The sequence below is a fragment of the Hyla sarda genome, chromosome 8, assembly GCF_029499605.1.
Source record: "Hyla sarda isolate aHylSar1 chromosome 8, aHylSar1.hap1, whole genome shotgun sequence".
Lineage (NCBI taxonomy): Eukaryota > Metazoa > Chordata > Amphibia > Anura > Hylidae > Hyla > Hyla sarda.
This window is the reverse complement of record NC_079196.1, coordinates 127,496,056-127,519,644: the sequence shown is the minus strand read 5'-3', so window position 1 is coordinate 127,519,644 and position 23,589 is coordinate 127,496,056. Positions and strand designations below refer to the sequence as shown.

General features: G+C 42.2%; 1 protein-coding gene across 5 annotated transcripts in view; it reads right to left on the bottom strand.

The window, feature by feature from the left end:
- Nucleotides 1-23,589, bottom strand: part of HIBCH (3-hydroxyisobutyryl-CoA hydrolase) — a 392,003-nt gene that overhangs the window by 350,002 nt on the left and 18,412 nt on the right. For 3 of the 5 annotated variants that reach the window (XM_056535961.1, XM_056535962.1, XM_056535963.1), the window contains 2 exons: nt 23,129-23,171; nt 10,976-11,116 (listed from right to left, as the gene is read on the bottom strand). In XM_056535961.1, the coding sequence (XP_056391936.1) occupies nt 10,976-11,116; nt 23,129-23,171 (184 nt within the window). Of the gene's footprint in view, nt 1-10,975; nt 11,117-21,199; nt 21,320-23,128; nt 23,172-23,589 lie in introns of all 5 variants that reach the window. The other 2 variants (XM_056535964.1, XM_056535965.1) reach the window with 1 other exon arrangement.

Below are 23,589 nucleotides of genomic sequence, written 5' to 3'. Positions count from 1 at the left end.
ATAGACATTTGACATAAGTAAGAAATCTATTTCCAAAGCCCATGGAGCTCGTCACTCGCCATAGATAGTTCCACTCAACGCTATCAAATGCCTTGGCAGCATCCAGTGAAAAAATAGAATGAGCCCCCTTCCCCTCCTGAGTCATTTGCAAGTTAAGATATGCCCTACGGATTTTGTCCACCATAGACATACACGGCATAAAGCCAGTCTGATCCACGTGGACTAACGATAGGACCACTCCAGCCAATCTGTTAGCAAGCACCCGAGCCAGCAGCTTCACATCAGCACATAATAGAGAACTAGACCTATAAGAGCCCGGGTCCTTATCAGGTTGAGGAAGGGGAACTACTACGGCCTTCATCATGGATCTGGGTAAGTAGCCCTCCAATACCGCTGTCTTGACTACCCACTACAGCTGAGGCAAAACAACCCTCTGAAATTGTTTATAGACCTCACTTGGTAGAACATTCAGGCCGGGAGATTTCTTATTGGCCGCATCCTTCAAAGCCAGCTCCAGTTCCTCCAGAGAGATGGGCGAGTCCAACTCGTCCCTCTGTTATGGTGAAAGAAAGGGCAAAGACACTTTACCCACATAAGCCTCTTGGATTTTTATAGGATGCATACTCATCCAATTCAACCTCAGAGCAGGTAGTCTTGGATGAGTATGCATCCCTATAAAAATCCAACATTACCTGCAAGATATCACCATTCTCAGTGACCTCCCTCCCCCGATTATCCCTCAGGCAACCAATGCATGTCATCCCTTGTTGAGCATGAACAATAGAAGCCAATAGTTTCCCTGTACCCTCACCACATTCAAAATATGTTTGTTTGGTAAAGAAACATCTGCAGCATCCTCCAAATACCTAGTATAGGCACCCTGAGCCTGCAACCAGGCACTCTCAGGAGAAGGAGCCAAGACATAAGCACTCTCAGCACCAACTACCGCCTGCCGCAATTTCTCCCCTCTCTCTCTCTAGTAAAAGATTTGTGTATACTAATATCCCGTGTCAACAGGCCACAGAAGAACGCCTTTCGAGAGTCCCAGACCACGGAGACCGAAACCGAACAAGCATTAATGTCTATATAGTGTCTAAGTTCCAAACACACAATCTCCACCATAGTCAGCAGTTGCAGCAAGAACGGATTCAGCCTTCACAGCGGGCGCTCCTCCCCAGCATCCCAAACTAATTGTAACTTTAATCGGATGGGGGAATGATCAGAGAGACCTCTCGCTAAGGATTCAATCTCCCTCACCATACCTGCCATATCAACGTCCCAAACAGCCATGTCTATCCTGGAAAGAGTCCCGTGCATGGTAGAATAGCAGCAGAATTGTTTAGTGATAGGATTGTGATGACGCCACAAATCTATTAACTCAACCTCACTCAGTAGTTGAGCAAGCCCAGTAGGTCTAGAGGAGGGAGGGGCCTGTAGATCCCAAAACCTGTCAACGGAGGCATCCAAAACCTGATTAAAGTCCCCACAAATGAGCAAAGGTGCTACAGGAAACCCAGAAACTAAAGAGAGAACACAATGTAACACAGCACCCACATATATGGAGGGGGAATATAAAGGCCCACAAGAATGAGCAGTCGGTGAGACAATTCACACAACAGACAGATAAACCGCCCATTCAGATCAGTAACGGAAGAAACCGTTTTAAATGGGATGGACTTATGAACAAAAATACTAACTCCTCGAACATGGGAGGAGAAAGTAGAATGGAATGAATGACCGACCCAAGCTCTATGGAGGACAGCAGTAGATTTTGCTGTCAAATGGATCTCGGTAAGACATAGTATAGCAGGTTGGAACTGACTCACAGAGTTAAAAACTGCATACCATTTAGACACATCCCCCAGCCCTCTAACATTCCACCCCACAAAATCAAATACCGCCATTACATAGGGAGAACCATAAAAGAACCACAAGGCCACAGCTTACACACTTACAGTTACAGTAGACTAGCAACTCACATAAAAGAGGGAAGAGACGGAACGGAAAGCAAACAAACACCCCAAAACAGAAAACAAACAAAGCCACACAGAACACCGTGGCATGCGGCACCAGGGGGCGCTATTAGTCGTTAGCACACTCTGATACAATCAAAAACAAAACAGCCATCTGGACAGAATGAAGAGACCAGAGTGGGAGCATACAGCAAGAACGAAATCAGCCAATCAAACATAATCAGATGAGCAGTATGCAGACTCCTGCAAGTAAACAATATGTAACATATCCCACATATATAAATGAAATGAATACCACATATAAAGACTACTACCCTCCCCCACAAAAAACTAAAGGCATGAAACAATCAGTAACACCCACTTTAGGCTACACGCCCCTCCACAAGAGTGAAAAAATAAGTAAAATAAAACTGTCAACAGGGCCATAGAACAAAAGCATCAATTATCATGCAATGTGTATTCAGAACCATAGGAACAGTTCAGTCCAGGGCAGGACCTGGAGAACCCCTACGAGCCCTTTGACGCAATTGCGATTCATGAGAGTCTAGCCAACGGATAGCCGCATCCACCCGCTCGAAGAAGTGTCTGGTACCCATGGCGACAACACTGAGTCTCGCAGGATACAGCATAGAGTACTGGACATCCAAGGAACGCAGCCGCCTCTTTACATCAATAATTGAAGCACGTTTTTTCTGCTGAGAAGCCAGGAAAAAAGGAAATAACATGATCATCCACAATGATAGGCTGTTTCTCCCTAGCCAGATGTAGAATTAAGTCCTGATCTCGGTAGTGGAGAAGTTTCACAAGCATAGAGCAGGGTGGGCTCCCTGGTGGGAAATGGTCTGGTAGGGACCCGATGAGCCCACTCGACAGCAAAGAAAGGGGTCAGATTATCAGCGCCAAACACATTTTGTAGCCAGGTCTCCACATATTCCGTAGGATAGCAGCTTCTACATTTTTTTGGTAGTCCCACAATACGCACATTATTGCGGCATAATCTATATTCAAGCTCATCCACTTTAGCTTTAAGCAAGACAATGTCTTGACCATGTCTGGTAGTGTCCCTAACTAAAGGGACAACTGCATCTTCCACATCCCTAATCCTTCCCTCCGCAGCAGAGGTGCGATCAGTCACTTTTTGGAGATCGTGATGAATGAGGGAGATGTCGGACTGCACCATTCTCCCTTGAGCAGTCAGTTGAGAGAGAGTCAGGTTACACTGCTGTATTTCAGCAAACACAGCAGCCAAAGTGGGTTCAGCAGGATGGCAAGGTGAAGCGGCAGCCACCACTGGAGCAGATAACACAGGTGAAGTGCTAGATAGAGAAACATGAGAATCCGTGATTGAATTTTGTAGGAAAGCATCATAGTCTTCTCCAAGGTATTCAACGGAACCCCAATATCAGAAATTGGAAGAGGAGCAGCCCTGCGGTCAGGGGAATCAGGTAAGGGATTCCTCAAGGTGAACCATTCCAGTTTTGCCGCCACCTCCTGTTGCAACACCATTTTATTCCTCATGGTGGAGGACGCTCCAACCCCCTACTGCCAGGAACCAGCGCCATCCTTGTTTATTTTTCACTTGTTATATATATTGTAATAGAAAAATCCCACTGCACACAGGTAAAGATGGCACAGGTAGCACAGGATATAAGTAGGCACGCTTCTGTGGAGTACCACCCACATAATTCAGCAAGCAAGGGGGGGGGGGTACAGAGGGCAGCAGGCTGGAGTGATAGGACCAAGGCACCCTAAGGGGTACAGCAGCCCCCAACAGCAGACAGTCCGGGAGGGGGGTAGCCCAGGGCTTCAGGGGTAAGCACCCCAGGGAGAGAGGCAGCTTCACTTATATCACACAGGAGGTAGCTACAGGCACAACAGCAGACTAGAGAGTACAGCTCTGGAGTCTGACCACTAGAGGGAGCATCTTCCTGTTGGGTTTGCTGTGAGTGTTTGCTGTGCTCGGTTTGGAGACAGATCATTCTGTCTCCCAGGAGCGACTTTCCTTTCCCCAGAAGGAGAGTTTGTTTCCTGGTATTAACGATAAGCGGAGAACCCCAACACCTGCCCCCTGAACTAGGTCAGTGGGGGCAGGGGGAGCCAGCGTCCAGTTACAGAGGGACCAGTGTCAGGAACTGCACCAAAGGTCTCCGGGTTAAGGTACCTTACCCTTTAACCCAGATACATCAGAATGCTAAATGCAGAACATTTCCTCTTATCGCTTTGCCTGTAACTAAGACTAGAGCCTTGAGATGGAGACTATGGATACAAGACGTCTAAACATTGGACTTTGTGGAAAGATGCTGAAATCTTAAAGGGGTACTCCGGTGCTTACACATCTCATCCTCTATCCTAAGGATAGGGGATAAGATGCCTGATCGCGGGAGTCCAGTCGCTGGGGACCCCCTGAATCATGCACGCGGCCCCCCGTTTGTAATCAGTCCCCGGAGCGTGTTCGCTCCAGGACTGATTACGGTCGACCGCAGGGCCGGCGGCGTGTGACGTCACGGCCGGCGGCGTGTGACGTCACGCCCCCGGCCCCGTGTGACGTCACGCTCCGCCCCTCAATGCAAGCCTACGGGAGGGGGCGTGATAGCTATCACGCCCCCTCCTGTAGGCTTGCATTGAGGGGCCGAGCATGACGTCACACGGGGGCGTGACGTCACACGCCGCCGGCCCTGCGGTCGACCGTGATCAGTCCCGGAGCAAACACGCTCCGGGGACTGATTACAAATGGGGTGCCACGTGCATGATCCCGGGGGTCCCCAGCTGTGGGACTCCCGCGATCAGGCATCTTATCCCCTATCCTTTAAGCTAAGAGGACTTGCAAGATAATGACTTATGCTACGTCACGCTCAAATGACCAATCAGCATATAGAACGATGCATAATTTTACCTTTCACCCTCCCCTTTTTCTCAGTTTGTAAAAACCAAAATTTACTTCCTACAATAAACAGAACTCCCCCGGGGTACCGAGGAGAGAACCCATACCAACCTGGCCTGGTGTGAAATTAGTACAGCGGTAGTCACTCACAGATTAAGGCCGCACATTAAGCCATCGACACATCCTAGATTTGAATGAATCAACTAATCGTATGAAATACTTTCGTCTTTACATAGTTGAATGTATGGACAACAAAATCACACAACAATTATCAAAGGAAATCAAACCCATGGAGGTCTGGATACGGAGTCACACTCAAAATCAAAATGGAAAACCATACTAAAGGCTGATCCAACTTTGATGTAAATGTCCTTAAAACAAGTCAAAATGAGGCTCAGTAGTGTGTGTGTGTGTGTGTGGCCTCCACATGCCCGTATGACCTCCCTACAATGCCTGGGCATTCTCCTGATGAAGTGGCGGATGGTCTCCTGAGGGATGTCCTCCCAGACCTGGACTAAAGCATCTGCCAATTCCTGGACAGTCTGTGGTGCAACGTGGCATCAGTGGATAGAGTGAGAAATGATGTCCCAGATGGGCTCAATCGGATTCAGGTCTGGGGAAAGGGCAGGCCAGTCCATAGCATTAACCCCTTAACGATGCAGGATATTTACGTCGCGCCGCGATCCCACATCATATCGCGTCGGTCCCGGTGCTCATCAACGGCCGGGACCCGAGGCTAATACCACACACCGCCGATCGCGGCGATGTGCGGTATTAACCCTTTAGAAGCGGCTGTCAAAGCTGACCGCCGCTTCTAAAGTGAACGTGAAAGTGACCCGGCTGCTCAGTGGGGCTGTTCAGGACCGCCGCGGTGAAATCGCGGCGTCCCGAACAGCTGACAGGACACCGGGAGGGCCCTTACCTGCCTCCTCGGTGTCAGATCGGCGAATGACTGCTCCGTGCCTGAGATCCAGGCAGGAGCAGTCAAGCGCCGATAACACTGATCACAGGCGTGTTAATACACGCCTGTGATCTGTGTAAAAGATCAGTGTGTGCAGTGATCTTTTACACTGCATAACACTGCAAAAAAAAAAAAATGTAAAAAAAAAAGTGTTAATAAAGGTCATTTAACCCCTTCCCTAATAAAAGTTTGAATCACCCCCCTTTTCCCATAAAAAAAAAAATAAAACAGTGTAAAAAAATATAAAATAAACCTATGTGGTATCGCCGCGTGTGTAAATGTCCGAACTATAAAAATATATCATTAATTAACCCGCACGGTCAATGGCGTACCCGCAAAAAAATTCCAAAGTCCAAAAGAGCGCATTTTTGGTCACTTTTTATACCATTAAAAAATGAATAAAAAGTGATCAAAAAGTCCGATCATAACAAAAATCATACCGATAAAAACTTCAGATCATGGTGCAAAAAATGAGTCCTCATATCGCCCTGTACGTGAAAAAATAAAGTTATAGGGGTCAGAAGATGACATTTTTAAACGTATACATTTTTCTGCATGTAGTTATGATTTTTTCCAGAAGTGTGACAAAATCAAACCTATATAAGTAGGGTATCATTTTAACCGTATGGACCTACAGAATAATGATACGGTGTAATTTTTATCGAAATATGCACTGAGTAGAAACGGATGCCCCCAAAGTTACAAAATGGCGTTTTTTCTTCGATTTTGTCGCACAATGATTTTTTTTTCCGTTTCGCCGTGCATTTTTGGGTAAAATGACTAATGTCACTGCAAAGTAGAATTGGCGACGCAAAAAATAAGCCATAATATGGAGTTTTAGGTGGAAAATTGTAAGGGTTATGATTTTTAAAAGGTAAGGAGGAAAAAACGAAAGTTCAAAAACGGAAAAATCCTGAGTCCTTAAGGGGTTAATGCCTTCCTGTTGCAGTAACTGCTAACAAACTTCAGCCACATGAGGTCTAGAATTGTCTTGCATTAGGAGGAACCCAGGGCCAACCACACGAGCATATGGGCTCACAAGGGGTCTGAGGATCTCATCTCGGTACCTAATAGCAGTCAGGCTACCTCTGGCAAGCACAGAGGGCTGTGCGGCCCCCAAAGAAATGCCACCCCACGCCATTACTGACCCACCGTCAAACTGGTCATGCTGGAGCATGTTGTAGGCAGCAGAACATTCTCAGCGGCATCTCCAGACTCTGTCACGTCTGTCATATGTGCTCAGTGTGAACCTGCTTTCAGCTGTAAAGAGCACAGGGCGCCAGTGGCGAATTTGCCAATCTTGGTGTTCTCTGGCAAATGCCAAACATCCTGCACGGTGTTGGGCTGCAAGCACAACCCCCATCTGTGGAAGTCAGGCCCTCATACCACCCTCATGGAGTCTGTTTCTCACCGTTTGAGTAGAGACATGCACATTTGTGGCCTGCTGGAGGTCATTTTGCAGGGCTCTGGCAGTGCTCCTCCTTGCACAAAGGCAGAGGTAGCGGTCTTGCTGCTGGGTTGTTGCCTCCTCCATGTCTCCTGATATTATGGCCTGTCTCCTGGTAGCACCTCCATGCTCTGGACACTACGATGACAGACACAGCAAACCTTCTTGCCACAGCTCGCATTGATGTGCCATCCTGGATGCACTACCTGAGCCACTTGTGTGGGTTGTAGACTCCGTCTCATGCTACCACTAGAGTGAAAGCACCGCCAGCATTCAAAAGTGACCAAAACATCAGCCAGGAACCATAGGAACTGAGAAGTGGTCTGTTGTCACCACCTGCAGAACCACTCCTTTATCGGGGTGTCTTGCTAATTGCCAATAAATGTCCACCTATTGTCTGTTCCATTTGCACATCAGCATGTGAAATTGATTGTTAATCAGTGTTGCTTCCTGAGTGGACGGTGTGATTTCACAGAAGTGTGATTTGGTGTTACATTGTGTTGTTTCAGTGTTCCCTTTATTTTTTTTGAGCAGTGTGTGTATACAATATATATATATATATATATATATATTAGGGATCGACCGATATTGTTTTTTTAGGGCCGATACCGATAATCGGTGCAGGTTAGGGCCGTTTATCGGCTATTTAACCCCCTGCGACACCGCTGCAGATCATTGATTTAAAGCGGGCGCTTTAAATCAATGATCTGCAGTGGCTTTTGCGGGGCCATAGGCCGCCGCCGCCACCCGCTTCTCTCCCCCTACCTGTCAGTGTGGTCCGGGCCATCCATCCATCCTTGCTGTAGTGTCCGGGGGCGGTCCGGGCTGTCCTTCTCCGGCGGTCATCTTCTCCACTCCGGGCAGGCTCCGGCCTAGTACGGGGCATAGACGCCGCTGCGCAGTGACGCCCGTGCGCAGCGACGCACCTGACGTCACGGCGTAGCAGCGTCTATTCAGCTACTAGGCCGGAGCCTGCCTAGAGTGGAGAAGATGACCGCCGGAGAAGAAGGACAGCCTGGACTGGTTCACTCTTCACTCGGAACGCCCCCGGACACTACAGGAACGATGGATGGCCCGGACCACCCCCATTACAGGTAAGTTTAATTTTTTTTATTGACTCGGAGGGTGGGGGAGGGGCCTTACCGGTATAGCGGTATGGGCAAAAATTCATACCGGTATACCGCCCAGCATCACGGTGGGGGGTGCAACGCGGTGGGTCGGGGGTGCGGTGCGGCGGGTCAGGGGGGTGGCGGTCGCGGTGCGGTGGGGGCGGTGCGGGGGGCGAGGCATTATCGGCTTATCGGCAAGGTAATTGCCGATACCGATGATGCCCAAAATCGTGATTATCGGCCGATAATATCGGCCATGCCGATAATCGGTCGATCCCTAATATATATATATATATATATATATATATATATATATACACATACATATACACAGAAAATCCTGGACTGGTTCATGGACATCTGGTAACATGTACTGGGGGCATGGGATGCGGGACAACTCAGAGCCAAAAAAAAAAAAAGTGGTGTTATATAGTTACATAGTCAGTACGGTTGAAAAAAGACATACGTCCATCAAGTTCAACCAGAGAATGAGGTCTGTGTGTTATTTCGTTTGTCTTGGCTTGTATTATTTTGGTATATTATTATTTTTACTAATTTCGGTATTGGGTTTTGCATAATTATTTGGTTTTGATATTGCAACTGGGCCAGGAAATTCACATTTATTATTAGTGTATATAATGTTTTAATATTTTATGGGTATTATAGCAAAATGTCTTGTAAATACTGTATATATTTGTTTGTTTGTGTGGAGGAATGAGTTTGGGGTGAACCGGTGTTGTATTTTATGCTATGGTGTTGGTTTTATGATTCATTATATTGTTATGTTCTGTCAGATATGATATGTTTATTTTTGTAATTATGTTATGTTTAAAATTTAATTTTAATAAAAATTTACAGGCACAGTAAATCAGTCAGGTGCAGATGACCAATTTGCAGAGCCAAGAGTCCAGCAGGAGGGCACAGAATAGGAGCTCCAGCAAGTAGAAGGTTAAACAGGCAAAGAGGGGATCCCCCCCTCTTCCACGCCTGAGAAAGAGCAGGCTCCCCCACGGAGTAGATCAGCAGCCGCAGCAAAGGCGTTCCACTGTCCTCAAGATGGCGGATGTAGCAGCAGACCCCGGGGAGATTGCACCACAGCATCCGGGCACCGGAGGAGATCATTGCCCCAGCGGAGGGACCGAAGAGTAGGTAAGAAGTAGCACCGCCTCAGCAGGAGAGCAGGGGGCTGCCGCCCGGGCATGGGAGGCACAGGAAAGGCCAAGGCTTCAGGGCCTACCCTACATAGGAGCCGCAGGCAGTCCACAAACACCTCCGTAGCACCAGATTCAGGAACAGGAGGGAGCCCCAAGACACCAGGGTCCAGCAGTGGAGGGTATCACTCGCAAAAAACACAGGATGGTAGGGATATCTCAAGGATTCACTGACAGGATGGCAGGAGCACACTACAGGCATGTCTGCTTAGTCGGCCATGCAGACCACGCCACCACCAAACTAAATATTTAATATACTGTTACTTATGTAATTATAAGACACTAGGGATCGACCGATTATCGGTTTGGCCGATACTATCGGCCAATATTCACGATTTTGGACGTTATCGGTATCAGCAATAACCTTGCCATTATGCCGATAATGCAACAGCCCCCCTGATGTGGGTTAAAACAAATAAAATGATACCCATGATTGCATACTTTTTTTTTCTATTGTTGGACTGCCTTTAAAAAAGGTTGTGGGTTCACTTCATTAGCATATGAATGAAGGGAGCGGGCCAGACAGGGTATTATGGAGGAATCAAGGAAGCTCAGCCAGCCTGCTCACCACCTCCAATGCACACTGGGGCACATTAGGAATGAAGCTGTTGACAAGCATAACTTTGCACAGAAAGCACAGATTTCAGTGAATAACCCTTTATTTTACAGCTGCTCACCCAAACTATAGCCAGTATACTGGGTTTAGTGCGGGTAAACTAGCTGTCAGATTCTGTCTAATGTTTAAATGCCATCAATACTATTGATCATGACATTTAAACATTTAAATGATGGACACTGGAGCGATCTCCGATGTCTTATTACTGGCAGATATCCGCTGCTGACAACTGCTGGTCATGATGTAGACCCAACTTGTAGGCCCATACCATGTTCCACTCACCCAACCCAAATTGTACAGATACATCAAGGGTTGGGAAGGGGTTTCATTATCTCATCAACCAGGATATAGTACTAACCATCAGCACATAGCGGCAGGGGCGCTGGTGCATGGGAACTGCTCTACCTATTACCGCTGATAAGACTGCATTTTATTAAACTTCTACATCACAGAAATAATGTAACATCATAAGACTGTTTGACTAATATATATGAATTTTGCTATGTTACCAGCTTTCAATTAAGCTACAAAGGTTTTGTTGTTGTGAAACTTTCTGGACACAAAAGTTTCGTTCTTGCCGTTCCATTCATCACTATAAATCAGGAACAGAATAATAAGAACGGACTATACTGTACTGCCACATGCAAATTTTCATTTTCCTGAGGTGGAGCTTTTTCAGCTACATCAAGTTGCTTGTAATAATAAAAAGTATTTACTGCACATGTAACTGTGTTTGAGGTATAATGTAATTCTGTATGCTCAAACACTTCTACTCACTTTAAGCTGATGGTAGATGAGCCGGGTCATATTATGATTCAATGCATTCAAAGCCTTTGGCCTATTCAAAGTGATCACTCCTGCACAGCCATTTTTTGCCAGCAGAACCTCGGCATCTGAGGCTGCCTGGCTGGACATACGCTGTAAAAGGAAAACAAGAAATATTAATGTATTGATTATAATATTCTTGTAATTTACATGATGGCATAAGTAAATTCTACAAATTTAAATTATGTCATACCCTCCCCTCAGCGGTGAATGTGTAAAATGCCATGTCTGCCAATTGCAGCCTGGCTCCAACCTCCTAGCAGAGGATAAATAGTAGCACCTGCACTATTGTTTTTTGCTAGAATGAGGGAGCTGCACTATTTTAATTCATATTTATATTGCAGGTTTACAAAGCAAACAGCATGGGAAAAAAAGGAGTACTTGTGAAAAGAATATTTTATTCCTGGTTACTCTGTGTCACATTATAACTTAAAGGGAAACTGACACCTTGTTCACCCGCACTTAAGAAACAGGGTTAAAGTGCAGGTGAACCGGATTAAAAAGAGCTATAACTCACCCCGATCTGTGGACCGGTCCAGGCTGCAAAGATTTACCATTGCTGATTTCCCCTGTGCAATGGAGGCGGGAGCTAGTATACAGAACTTCCATGTCTCCTTCCTCTTTTGCTCTCATATGAGCACCCACTTCAAATATTCATACACCCTTCGTTTATACGAACGCAACGTAGGTCGTGAAAAGAAGAACAAAAGGGGACAGAGGCCAGGAAGCTCTACATACCGTCTTCCATCACCATTGTGCAGGGGATATTAGTAATGGTGAATGTATACAGCCTGGATCTCCAGAACCAGACCACCAATCAGGGTGAGCTGAACCTTTTTTTTTTATAACAGGTTGACCCGCACTATAACCCTGTTTATTAGGTTTAGTGTGGGTAACTAAAGTGTCCATTTCTCTTTAGGCAAATAAAGTAGCCAACTAGACAAGGACACAGTGTATTGGATATATGACTCTAACCATGACCTCAAAAAGTCAACCTAGTTGTCCTTAGCTGACGCATTTCCCCAAATTAGGCAAAAGGCTCATTGGGGAAAGAGAATATGTAAACTGCTAGGGCTAACTGACTAGGGCTAACTAGGGTTATGCTATTGGAGTGAAATATCCAGAATAGTGAAATAAAGCACACCTTCTGCAGAGTTGCACATAACACTAACATCTCTGCATACAATTAAAATCTATGCTTTATTGGTTCCCACAATGACCATCTCACAAGAACTTTCTCCAGTTTTCTATGGTCAATTGATAATCCAGCACCTCATGACAGTTATTTCTGGATTCTGTTACTTTTATGCACATCCTACATAGCAACTCAACTCATACAGTATAATTGCGTTTTTTTTAGATTCTTACTTTTTTTATATAATTAATATATTAATATTTGAGTTTCACAACCCTAAGGCTAGGATCAGAAAGCTCCAGACTGAAAGATTCTGTCCAGAAACTCTGAGTGTACCCAGGGCTGACTGAATCAGTCGACCCTAAGACCGTGTGGACATTGCGGTCCCCATAGACAGCATTGTCCGCAGAGCGGATTCCGCCTAAAGAATGAGTGTGATATTCCATATAGTGTGCAGTGTGCAACAGAATCCCATTGTCAGCAATGGAATTATGCTGCACGCTTTGAAATTTCACTCGGAAATTCTGTTTGAACCCAGCCGTCAGAAGTTCCGTCACTATATCGGGGAAAACCGGTCGTTAAAAAAACCCGGCCGTGACTAAATCGCATTGCAGCCTATGGGGTTTTGTAACTGCCCATTTGCACCCGTATATGCCCGTAATTCATTACGGACGTTATACAGTGACGGGACATCGTGGCGGAAAAATTATTGTATGCAGTAATGCACGGCCGTCAGGGGTTTTGTAACGACCGGTTTTCCCCGATATAGTGACGGAACTTCTGACGGAAGTTCCTAAACGGAAAAATTTCATAGTGTGAAAGAGGCCTTAGAAGAGAAAAATTTTAAACATACAAATTATCATACAAACAGTTATAATTTTTTATGGGTACGTTCAGGTGTGCATATTTTTGCTGCAAAATCTGCTAAAGGAAATCTGCAGCAGATCTGCAGCAAAAATATGCACGTGTGAACGTATTGTAAAGTGAAACAAAATAAAACCTATAGAAATTAGGTATCATTGTATCTGAATGGACCTACAGAATAAAGATAATGTGTCATTTTTACAGAAAAATGCAGTTCATAGAAATGGCAGCCCCCAAAAGTTACAAAATGGCGTTTTCTTTTCAATTTTGCCAAACAAATAATTATTTTTTGGTTATGCCATAGATTTTGTGGTGAAATGATTGATGTCCTTACAAGTACAATTGGTGGCCCAAAAAACAAGCCCTTATATGGGCCTCATATGTTGGTGGAAAACTAAAAAGAGTAATGATTATTAGAAGTTGAGGAGGAAAAAATGAAATTGTAAAAAAAAAAAAAAAAAAAAAAAAAAATGACTGCATCCTCTAGGAGGTATAACTTTTCTGACAGGATGCCAGTGTATAGCACTGATGGACTAGATAAATGCAGTGTGATCCCAGCCTATCATCCAGACAAAACTGTATTTGTCTTTGAGATATACTCCAAAGTTGAAAAAACAGTTAGGGAGATTTATTGAACCTTGTGCAAAGGAACAGTGGTGCAATTGCCCATAGCAACCAAACAGATCCCAGCTTTCATTTTTCAGATGCCTTTGTTTTTTTTTTTGTTTTTTTTTAATGAAACCATATGATGCACAAGATTTGCTAAGTTTCCTCCAGTGAATTTAAAGCGGGGATACTGCCAAAGATCCAAGTACAGTAAAGTCGGTAGTCCCTGATGGCACACGCATTACCGCAGCTCCATTCCTACAGGAGACTTTGGATCCTTGTGGATTGTGAAAAAAGGATAAATGGTAATGGTATGACAACCGCTTTAAAAGGGAAAAAAAAATAAAAAAATTAACCACTTAAGGACCAAGGGCGTACCTGTACGCCCTTGTCCCGCTCCCCTTCTATAACGCGGGCTCCGGAGCTCAGGACTAGTGGCTAATGCCGGACATCAATGATTGGGGTGATGTCAAGCATTAACCACTTAGACGCCTTAGGCATCTAAAATGTTAAAACAAACATCCAAGGAAACTCAGCAGAGCTGATCAGGAGCAAAGCAGTGATAATGCGATGTCCCGATCAGCTGAGAGGATAGCGGGAGGGCCCTTACCTGCCTCCTAGTCATCTGATTGGTGGCTCGATGCTCCAGGAAGCCTCAGCAGCCCAGATAACACTGAAATTCTATGCTATGGCAAAGCATTGAACAGTGTCTTCAATCTGAAGATTACATGTAATTGTCCCCTATGGGGACTTTAAAATTGTGTCAAAAAAAGAAAAAAAAAGTTAATAAATGTGATTTAACCCCTTCCCTAATAAAAGTTTGAATCACCCCCTTTTCCTAATTAAGAAAAAATGTAAACAAATATAAACATAAACATATGTGGTATCGCCATGTGCGTAAATGTCCAAACTCTAAAAAGATAATGCTAATTAAACCACACGGTCAATTGCGTATACATAAAAAATACCAAAGTCCAAAATTGCGTATTTTAGGGCACTTTGTGTACACAAAAAATTTATAAAAAGCGATCAAAATAACAATGGTACCAATAAAAAATAGAGATCACAGAGCAAAAAATGAGCCCTCATACAGCCTCGTATACAGAAAAAAAATGATAGTGGTCAGAAGAGGACATTTTAAACATGCAAATTGTCATACAAAAAAGTTATAATTTTTTAAAAGTAGTAAAACAAAGCCTATATAAGTTGGATATAATTTTAATCGTATTTTAATCGTTCATTCTTACCGAAAAGTCAGTGAAAAGTCAGTAAATCTGTAAATCGAAAGCCCCAAAAGTAACAAAATGGTGTGTGCTTTTTGCAATTTTTCCCCCTAAATGTTTTTTTTTTGTTTCACCATAGATTTTGACGTGAAATTCTTGATGTCATTACTAACTAAAATTGGTGGCACAAAAAGCAAGCCCTCATATGGGTCTGTAGGTGGAAAATTAAAAGAGTTATGATTTTTAGAAGGTGAGGTGGAAAAAACAAAAGTGCAAAAATAAATAAATAAACAATGTCCTAAGGGAGTTACATACAATCTGATCTTACAGCGGGGGAAGCTGGATAAATTAATATAAAGAAAGAACACTCAGTTGGCAAACAGTTAAATGGTGGAATAAATCTAGTTTCTTGTTTTGTTTTTTTCACTCCTTTTTGCCTGAGAGGATGCATACTTCCCTCAAATATCAAAAAGTGAACGTTCTTCATAGATAGCTAAATAGTCTAAATCTAAGCAAGTTTGGAAGTGTGGTCCAGGCTGGTATGAGATTGCAAAAAATTTGAGAGTTTGCACAATTTTGCATTAATGTTATAATGTTGCAGTCAATAAATCCCTGACCACTGCAAAGAGCTAATCATGCCACACTACAGTTTAATTGTTTTCTTGAAAGTGTCTAAATAGTCACAAAAAATCACCAATTGCGCAAAAATTTGACCTTTTAACACCCCAAAATAAAAGAATTAAACGAATGATAAATTATCTTCCTAAGAGCTCTAAAATATTTTTAGGCTGCTATAATTGTTACTGCTTTAATGCACATGCACCAGGCACCATCTAGTGGTGGCTGCTTATAACTAGTCTGGTCTTCCAATCTGAATGGAATGAATACAGCAAAACAAATATGGGGTGATTTGTACAAAAATGTTAAACTTTCTTTCACTTTTGCTATTCACACCATCTTTCTTTCTTTTGTTTTAAAACTGGGTGGGGGCTCTAATGCCAAGCAAATTTAAGGCTGGGTTCAAACACAGTATTCTGGGCCTTCACTTTGTTTTTGTTTTGTTTTTTAAATCAGATTGTTTATTTTCCAAGCATTTTATGAAACATACATAAAACAGAAAAAGATGAAAGTACCAGAGCACATGACAAATAAAAGCATATATCAAACTGAGTACTTGTTTCAAATGCACAGTATTGTTTGAAATAGTTACATAGTTACATAGTTAGTACGGTCGAAAAAAGACATATGTCCATCAAGTTCAACCAGGGAATTAAGGGGTAGGGGTGTACAAAATACAAAAAAAGAAGACAAAAAAATGTTGAGCATTTCTTTAAAATATTAAAAACTAGTACCCGGCGCTGCACATTTTTTCCTTCCTTATCCTCGTGGGGGAGGAAAAGTGACATAGGAGGAAGATTTTGTCCTCATATCCTGTCCTTAAATCTCGACCCCAAATCCCCTCCTCATATATCTCAACCTCATATCCCGTCCCCATATCCCGTCCCCCATTTCCCGACCTCATATCCCGTCCCCATATCCCGACCCCATATCCCTACCCCATATCCCACCCTCATATCTAATGCTCATTTCTAATCCTCATATCCCGTGCTCAGGTGGGGCTGCGTTGTGGTAAGCTGAAAATAAAAAGGGTGTAGCTTAAAGGGTGGGTGTATCTTTGTAAGATGTGGCGTGGCATGTGGGGAGGGTGTGGCTTGCCGGACTGACGCATTCACCAGGAGATGCAGAGCGGAGTTTGTGGTGTAAGGTACCAGAAGTCCTATATACTTGCATGGGACTTGAAACAAAAAACCCCTTCTTCACATATGGAGGTAGGTTAGGGGTTAATTTAACTATTACATATTTTTATTTGACATATAAGTAAAATGTGATCAAGTATTATCGAAATATCTCCAGACATACAGAAGTTATGCTGGAACATACATTTTCCATAGATTTGCAATGGACTTTAAACAAAAACCCTGACCCTCACAATAAGGGTAAGTTAGGGATAAATTAACTATCCTATATTTTACATGTAAGTAACATGTCAGTATTATCGAAATATCTTCAGCTGTTCGGCATTTATGTAATAACATATTTCTCAGACATGTATCCCCTTAACAACCATTGATGTAAATGAACGTCCTGGTGCGGCGGCATGTCTACTTTATGTTGGCATCATAAAGTTGACATGTATTTACTTTTGGGAGACATCAGAGGGCTTCAAAGTACAGCAGCAATTTTCCAATTTTTCAAAAAATTTTCAAAAATCGAAATTTTTCAGGGACCAGCTCTGTTTTGAAGTGGATTTGAAGGGCCTTCATATAAGAACGACCCCACAAATGACCCCATTATAAAAACTGCACCCCTCAAAGTATTCAAAATTACATTCAATAGGTTTGTTAACCCTTTAGGTGTTTCACAGGAATAGCAGCAAATTGAAGGAGAAAATTCAAAATCTTCATTTTTTACACTGGCAAGTTCTTGTAGACCCAGTTATTGAATTTTTACAAGGGGTAAAAGGAGATAAATCTTCCTAAAATGTGTAACCCAATTTCTCTCGAGTAAGAAAATATCTCATATGTGTATGTCAAGTGTTCAGCGGGCGCAGTAGAGGGCTCAGAAGGGAAGGAGCGACAGTCGGATTTTGGAGAGTGAGTTTTTCTGAAATGGTTTTTGGGGGGCATGTCGCATTTAGGAAGCCCCCATGGTGCCAGAACAGGAAAAAAAACAAAAATAACAAATGGCATACTATTTTGGAAACTTTTACAAGGGGTAATAGGAGAAAATGCCCCCCCCCCCCCCCAAATTTGTAACCCCATCTCTTCTGAGCATACTATTTTGGAAACTACACCCCTCAAGGAACGTAACAAGGGGTACAGTGAGCCTTAACACACCACAGGTGTTTCACAACTTTTCGTTAAAGTTAGATGTGAAAATTAATTATTTTTTTTCACTAAAATGCTGGTTTCCCCCCAAATTTTACATTTTTACAAGGGGTAATAGGAGAAAATGCCCCCCACAATTTGTAACCCCATCTCTTCTGAGTATGGAAACACCACATATGTGGAGGTCAAGTGCACTGCTGGTGCACTACAATGCTCAGAAGATAAGGAGTCATATTTGGCTTTTGCAAAGCAAAATTTGTTGAAATGGTTTTTGGGGGTCATGTCCCATTTAGCAAGCCCCTATGGTGCCAGAAAAGCACAAAAAAAAAAACACATGGCATACTATTTTGGAAACTATACCCCTCAAGGAAGGTAACAAGGGGTACAGTGAGCCTTAACACCCCACAGGTGTTTGACGACTTTGGACGTGTAAATTATTATTTTTAATTATTTTTTTCACTAAAATGCTGGTTTCCCCCAAATTTTACATTTTTACAAGGGGTAATAGGAGAAATGCCCCCCATGTGTGGACGTCAAGTGCACTGTGGGCGCACATCAAAGCTCAGAAGAGAAGGAGCCACATTTGCAAATTTTGATGAAATGGGGGGGCATGTTGCATTTAGGAAGCCCCTATAACGCCAGAAATGCAAAAAAAAAAACACATGGCATACTATTTTGAAAACTACACACCTCAAGGCACATGACAAGGGGTACAGTGAGCCTTAACACCCCACAGGTGTTTGATAAATGTTCATTATGCACTATCCTGTAGATGGAGTATAAGTTACTTTTCGCTGCACAACACCGTTAAAATTTGTGTTGTTTGTAAAAAAGAAAAAATATTGTTAATAAATGTGAATAAGCCTCTTCCCTAATAAAAGTTTAAATTATCCCTTTTCCCATTTTTCAAAATAAAATAAACAAAAATAAACTGCATGCGGAAAAGTCCGAACTAGTAAAATATAACGCTAATAAAACTGCGTGGTCAATGGCATGAACGTAAAAAATATTAAAATCCAGGATTGCTGATTTTTGGTCACTTCAAATAACAAATATTATCAAAAGTAATCAAAACAAAAATGGTAGTGATAAAAACTAAAGATTATAGCACAAAAAAATTGCCTTTATACAGTCCTGTATATGGAAAAATAAAAGTGATACTCATTTCAGGAAAAAGATGTGGTGGCACGCGGGTTAGGATCCAGCGATATAATTTATTGTGCGGTCAGGTCATAGATACAAATGCAGGATGACCACATTTTTTTCCTGGAATTTCTGGATCTACTTTCTATTTTTTTTAGCACTGTGGGTGAGACAGTGAGTGGAGATCAATGGGTGGGTAGGCTGCAGTGTACACTACCTCCTGATTTGGATGCAACATTGCAGTGAGTTTCTGTTTTCTCTATAAATAATAAAAGTTATACTCATTTGTGTACAAGAAGTTATAATTTTTGAGAAGTAGTAAAATAAACCTATATAAATTGGGTATTGTTGTAATTGTTTGAACCTACAGAGTTTAGTCAGTTTACCGAAAAGTGCACATTGTAGAAACGGAGGCCCCAAAAGTTAGAAAATGGTGTGTGTGTGTGTGGGGGGGGGGGGGTAACCCCTTAAGGGTGATTTTCTCTTTTTTGTACTTTCTATTTTCCACCTACAGACCCATATGAGGGCTTGTTTTTTGCGTCACTAATTTTACTTTGTAATACCTTCAATCATTTCACCACAAAATCTACGGCGAAACCAGAAGAATTATATTTGTGGGGCAAAACAAATAAATAAAATAAATAAATAAATAAAAAACACCATTTTGTTACTTTTGGGGGCTTCTGATTTTACGCAGTGCACTTTTCGGTAAAAATGACACCTTATCTTTATTCTTAGGTCCATATGGTCACAAGGATATCTAATTTATAAAGGTTTTATTTTACTGCTTAAAAAAGAAAATTATAACTACACGCACCAAAATTAGCATATTTAAAAAGGTCATTTTCTGACCCCTATAACTTTCAAAAATTTTCGCATACAGGGATGTATAACAGCTCATATTTTGTGCCGTGATCTTTCGTTTTTATATCAGTACCATTTTTGTTTTAATGGGACATTTTGATCACTTTTTATACATTTTAAGGTATACAAAGTGACCAAAAATACAAAATTTGGACTTCGGAACTTTTTATTTACGTGTACACTATTGATAGTGTGGTTTAATTAACATTATATTTTAATAGTTCGGACATTTACTCACGCAGCGGTGCCACATATGTTTATGTTAAATGTTGTTTACATATTTTTTTCATCGGAAAAGGGGGGGGGTGATTCAGACTTTTATTAGGGAAGCATAGCATTGATCAGTGTTATCGGTGCTCGAATTGCTCAGCTCTCGATTGTTGAGACTACCTGAGCAACGATCGGACAGCGAGGAGGCAGGTAAAGGCCCTCCAGCCATCCTCTAAGCTGATTGGGACACCGCGGTGTCCCGATCAGCCCCTAATGCTGGCTATCACGAGATTGGTGATGTCCGGTATTAGCCACGGGTCCCTGCTGCTTATAGCCATCGGGACCACCCGGCTATGACGCGGTGTCAGCCCGTGACTCCGCATCACACGAGGGGAACGGGACGAGGGTGTACAGGTACACCATTGCCATTAGTCATGAAGGAGTTAATTTTGTCCCATAAATTGTGTTTGTGGGTGGATTTTGTGGTAAAATGAGTGATGTCATTACGAAGTACAGTTGATGGCAAGTGCATAAATGACAAATCGCTCCATCCTTAACCCCTTAAGGACCTATGACCTATGTAAACTCGCCATGGACGGAGGCACATTGCAGCACCATGACGAGTATACACGTCATTTGATCTTGCGGGTACTGCCCAGTGTACTCAAAAGATCACAGAAGGAGCTCAGCTGTAACACACAGCCATGACCCTGCCGCACTGCCAGGACCGAAGGTAAGAAGAAGGACAGAAGAAGGGAGCTCCATCAGCACCCCGAAACACAATCGTTGCCTGTCAGGCAGCATATAACTTCAATACTTTGTAATACTAAGCAAATAAAAAAGAAATAAAATATAAAATATGCCCCATTCAGGAGGAGACCCGATGCCCCATACAGGAGATCGCGGGGGGAACCATCGGTCAGAAATTGTTAAGCCTGCCAGTACTTGGCTGCTGTATTCTCTGAAGAAAGTGCTCACTAGTGTTAACTCTGCCCAGGACAGTGTCAAAAACTTTCTTGGCAGGTTTGCAGTATGTGGTTTTTTTCCTGCCCTGACATGGAAAAAGATGGCAGCAGAGAGTACTAAGATGGATTAGAAAGAACTACACAACTTCATCCAAGGAATACAGCAGCTAAGTAGGACTTATTTTTATATTTATTATTTTTTTTATAAAATAATTTATAAAAATAATTTACCACTTATTTTAAAAATATAATCTTATAAAGGAATAAGCTATCAATACCTTTTAGGGATCAACCGATTATCGGTTTGGCCAATATTATCGTGCCGATATTCACGATTTTTGATGTTATCGGTATCGGCAATTATCTTGTTTAGTTTAGTTTCTTCGCAGAGCACCTTTCTGTAAAAATGAAATTTTTCTTGTGAAGGTCCATACAATTACAATGATACCAAATCTATATAGAATTTGTTCTATTTTACTAATTTAAAAAAACATAATTTTATGTAAGAAAATTAGTATGCTTAAAATTGTCCTCTTCTGACCCCAATAACTTTTTCTGTATATGTGGCTGTATGAGAACTAATTTTTTGCGCCGTGATCTCTAGTTTTTATCAGTACCATTTTTGTTTTGACAGGTCACAGAAGTGACAAAATATCCACAATTCTTGACTTTGGTATTTTTTTTTTGTGTCCACGCCATTGACTGTGGGGTTTAATCAACATTATATTTTACTAGTTTGGGCATTTCCGCACACGGCGATACCTTATATGTTTACATTTATTTTTGTTTACATTATTTTATTTCATGAATAGGATAAGAGAGTGAATTACATTTTTAATTCTTAATTTTAACCTCTACTGCTGTCTACTGCCAAAGCAGGCTGGAGCAGCAGAGAAGATAACGGACGGCACGGAGGTAGGTAGGAACCCACCAGCCGCCATGTGAGCTAATCGGGACCTCACGCTTACCTTGGGATGGTCCCCATCAGCTTACGCAACTATGCACCCACAAACTATAGCATACTTTAGGTCCTGCAATCATGGGATCTAAAGGGTTAATAGCATAGTAGCAGCACCGCTGCAGGCTATTTGCTGCGGTCCCTGACTAACGATTCCAGACAGGGGGCGCACGGCACAGAGCAGGTTGACATCACAATCCTGCTCCAATGCCGGTCACCCCTTCCCAGGATGTACCCATACCTTCCTAAAGGGGGGAGAGGTTAAAACAGTAACTTTAGTTAGAAATTATTGCAATACAAGGTTTGATAATGCATAAAAGGAACAAAAAATGCCCTTCCTTAAGCACACGGAAACATTTAAATAAATAAAATAAGACTTTTACAAAAAAGAAAAACACAATACATTATATTACAGTAAGGGTGCATGCACACCACACTTTTGCAATACAGTTCCTGTATCAGGTTTTTGATGAAAAACGGATTCCTCAAAACCTGACTAAACTGTATCAAAAAGTGTGTACAAATTTTAACCCATATACGGTTGAAAACCGTATTCGGTTTGAATCAGTTTAAAAAAAAAAACGTATACGTTTTTAACTTTCAACTCCATTTTGAATACAGTTTTTAATTAGTTTTTAATTAAAGTTTTTAATTTTGAATAACTTGTTTGATTGAAATTACAAGAAAAAAAAACTGTGCAAAGTCAAAAACCGTACGGTGACAACCTGATGGAACCATACACACATACAGTTCTGTACGATTCCCATTGACTCCCAAATGGGAGTTTTGACTGAATGAGATGCAAGACGGACTAAACCGGATGATGCGTTTGACATACGGTTTACAATGTTAAGTCAATGCATACAGTTTTCCATACAGTTCCGTACGGTTTTTAACTTGAAACCGTATACAGGAACTGTATAACAAAAACATGGTGTCCATGCATCCTAAGTTCTCTAAACCCTTCTCAGGATGTTAATATTCACCAGAATATACGTGAGAAGTATGTCTTAAGAATTACAGAACTAGAATGCAGAACTATAGAGCATGTCAGGCACCGATTCTATCACATTGGACAGAAAACAAATGCACAACCATCTTGTGAGACAGACTGGACAGTACATTGTTATTTCTATTAACACAACGCAGATGTGAACAGTTTCAATATAACAATATCATTACAGCTTTAATTGATGATCAAAATAAATTAGTCAAAGAATTCTAGATAAGATGTAAATTATCTACTCACCAAATGCTGCACAGTGATTTGCAATCTGTTACTGGTAATCAACCTAAAAAAAAAATTATAATAGAATAAAAATGTTAAAAAATAAGAACAGATACTCAAAACAACTCTTCATGATCCATGTGCTGCAGTGATAATTTTTTTTTTTTAACATTGTTGGTGGTTTAGTAGTCTTTTAATAATCATTCTATCCTTGCTGTGAACCTGGGAAAAATCTTTGTTTATACACAAGAACCAATCTGAAGAGGCAGAGCTTCATAGAAGAGGGAAAGAGCAGCAGCCTGAACCAATGATAAGAGAGGAGGTGTGTCTCAGACTATATCATGCTCTCTAGGCACTGTAGCCAAACTAAAGTCACAGATCACAGCTCCACCCTAATGGAACTGAGCTAACTAGCATGCGAGCAGGGCCGGACTGGGGATAAAACCCAGCCCTGGAAATTATTGCATACCAGCCCTACAGCA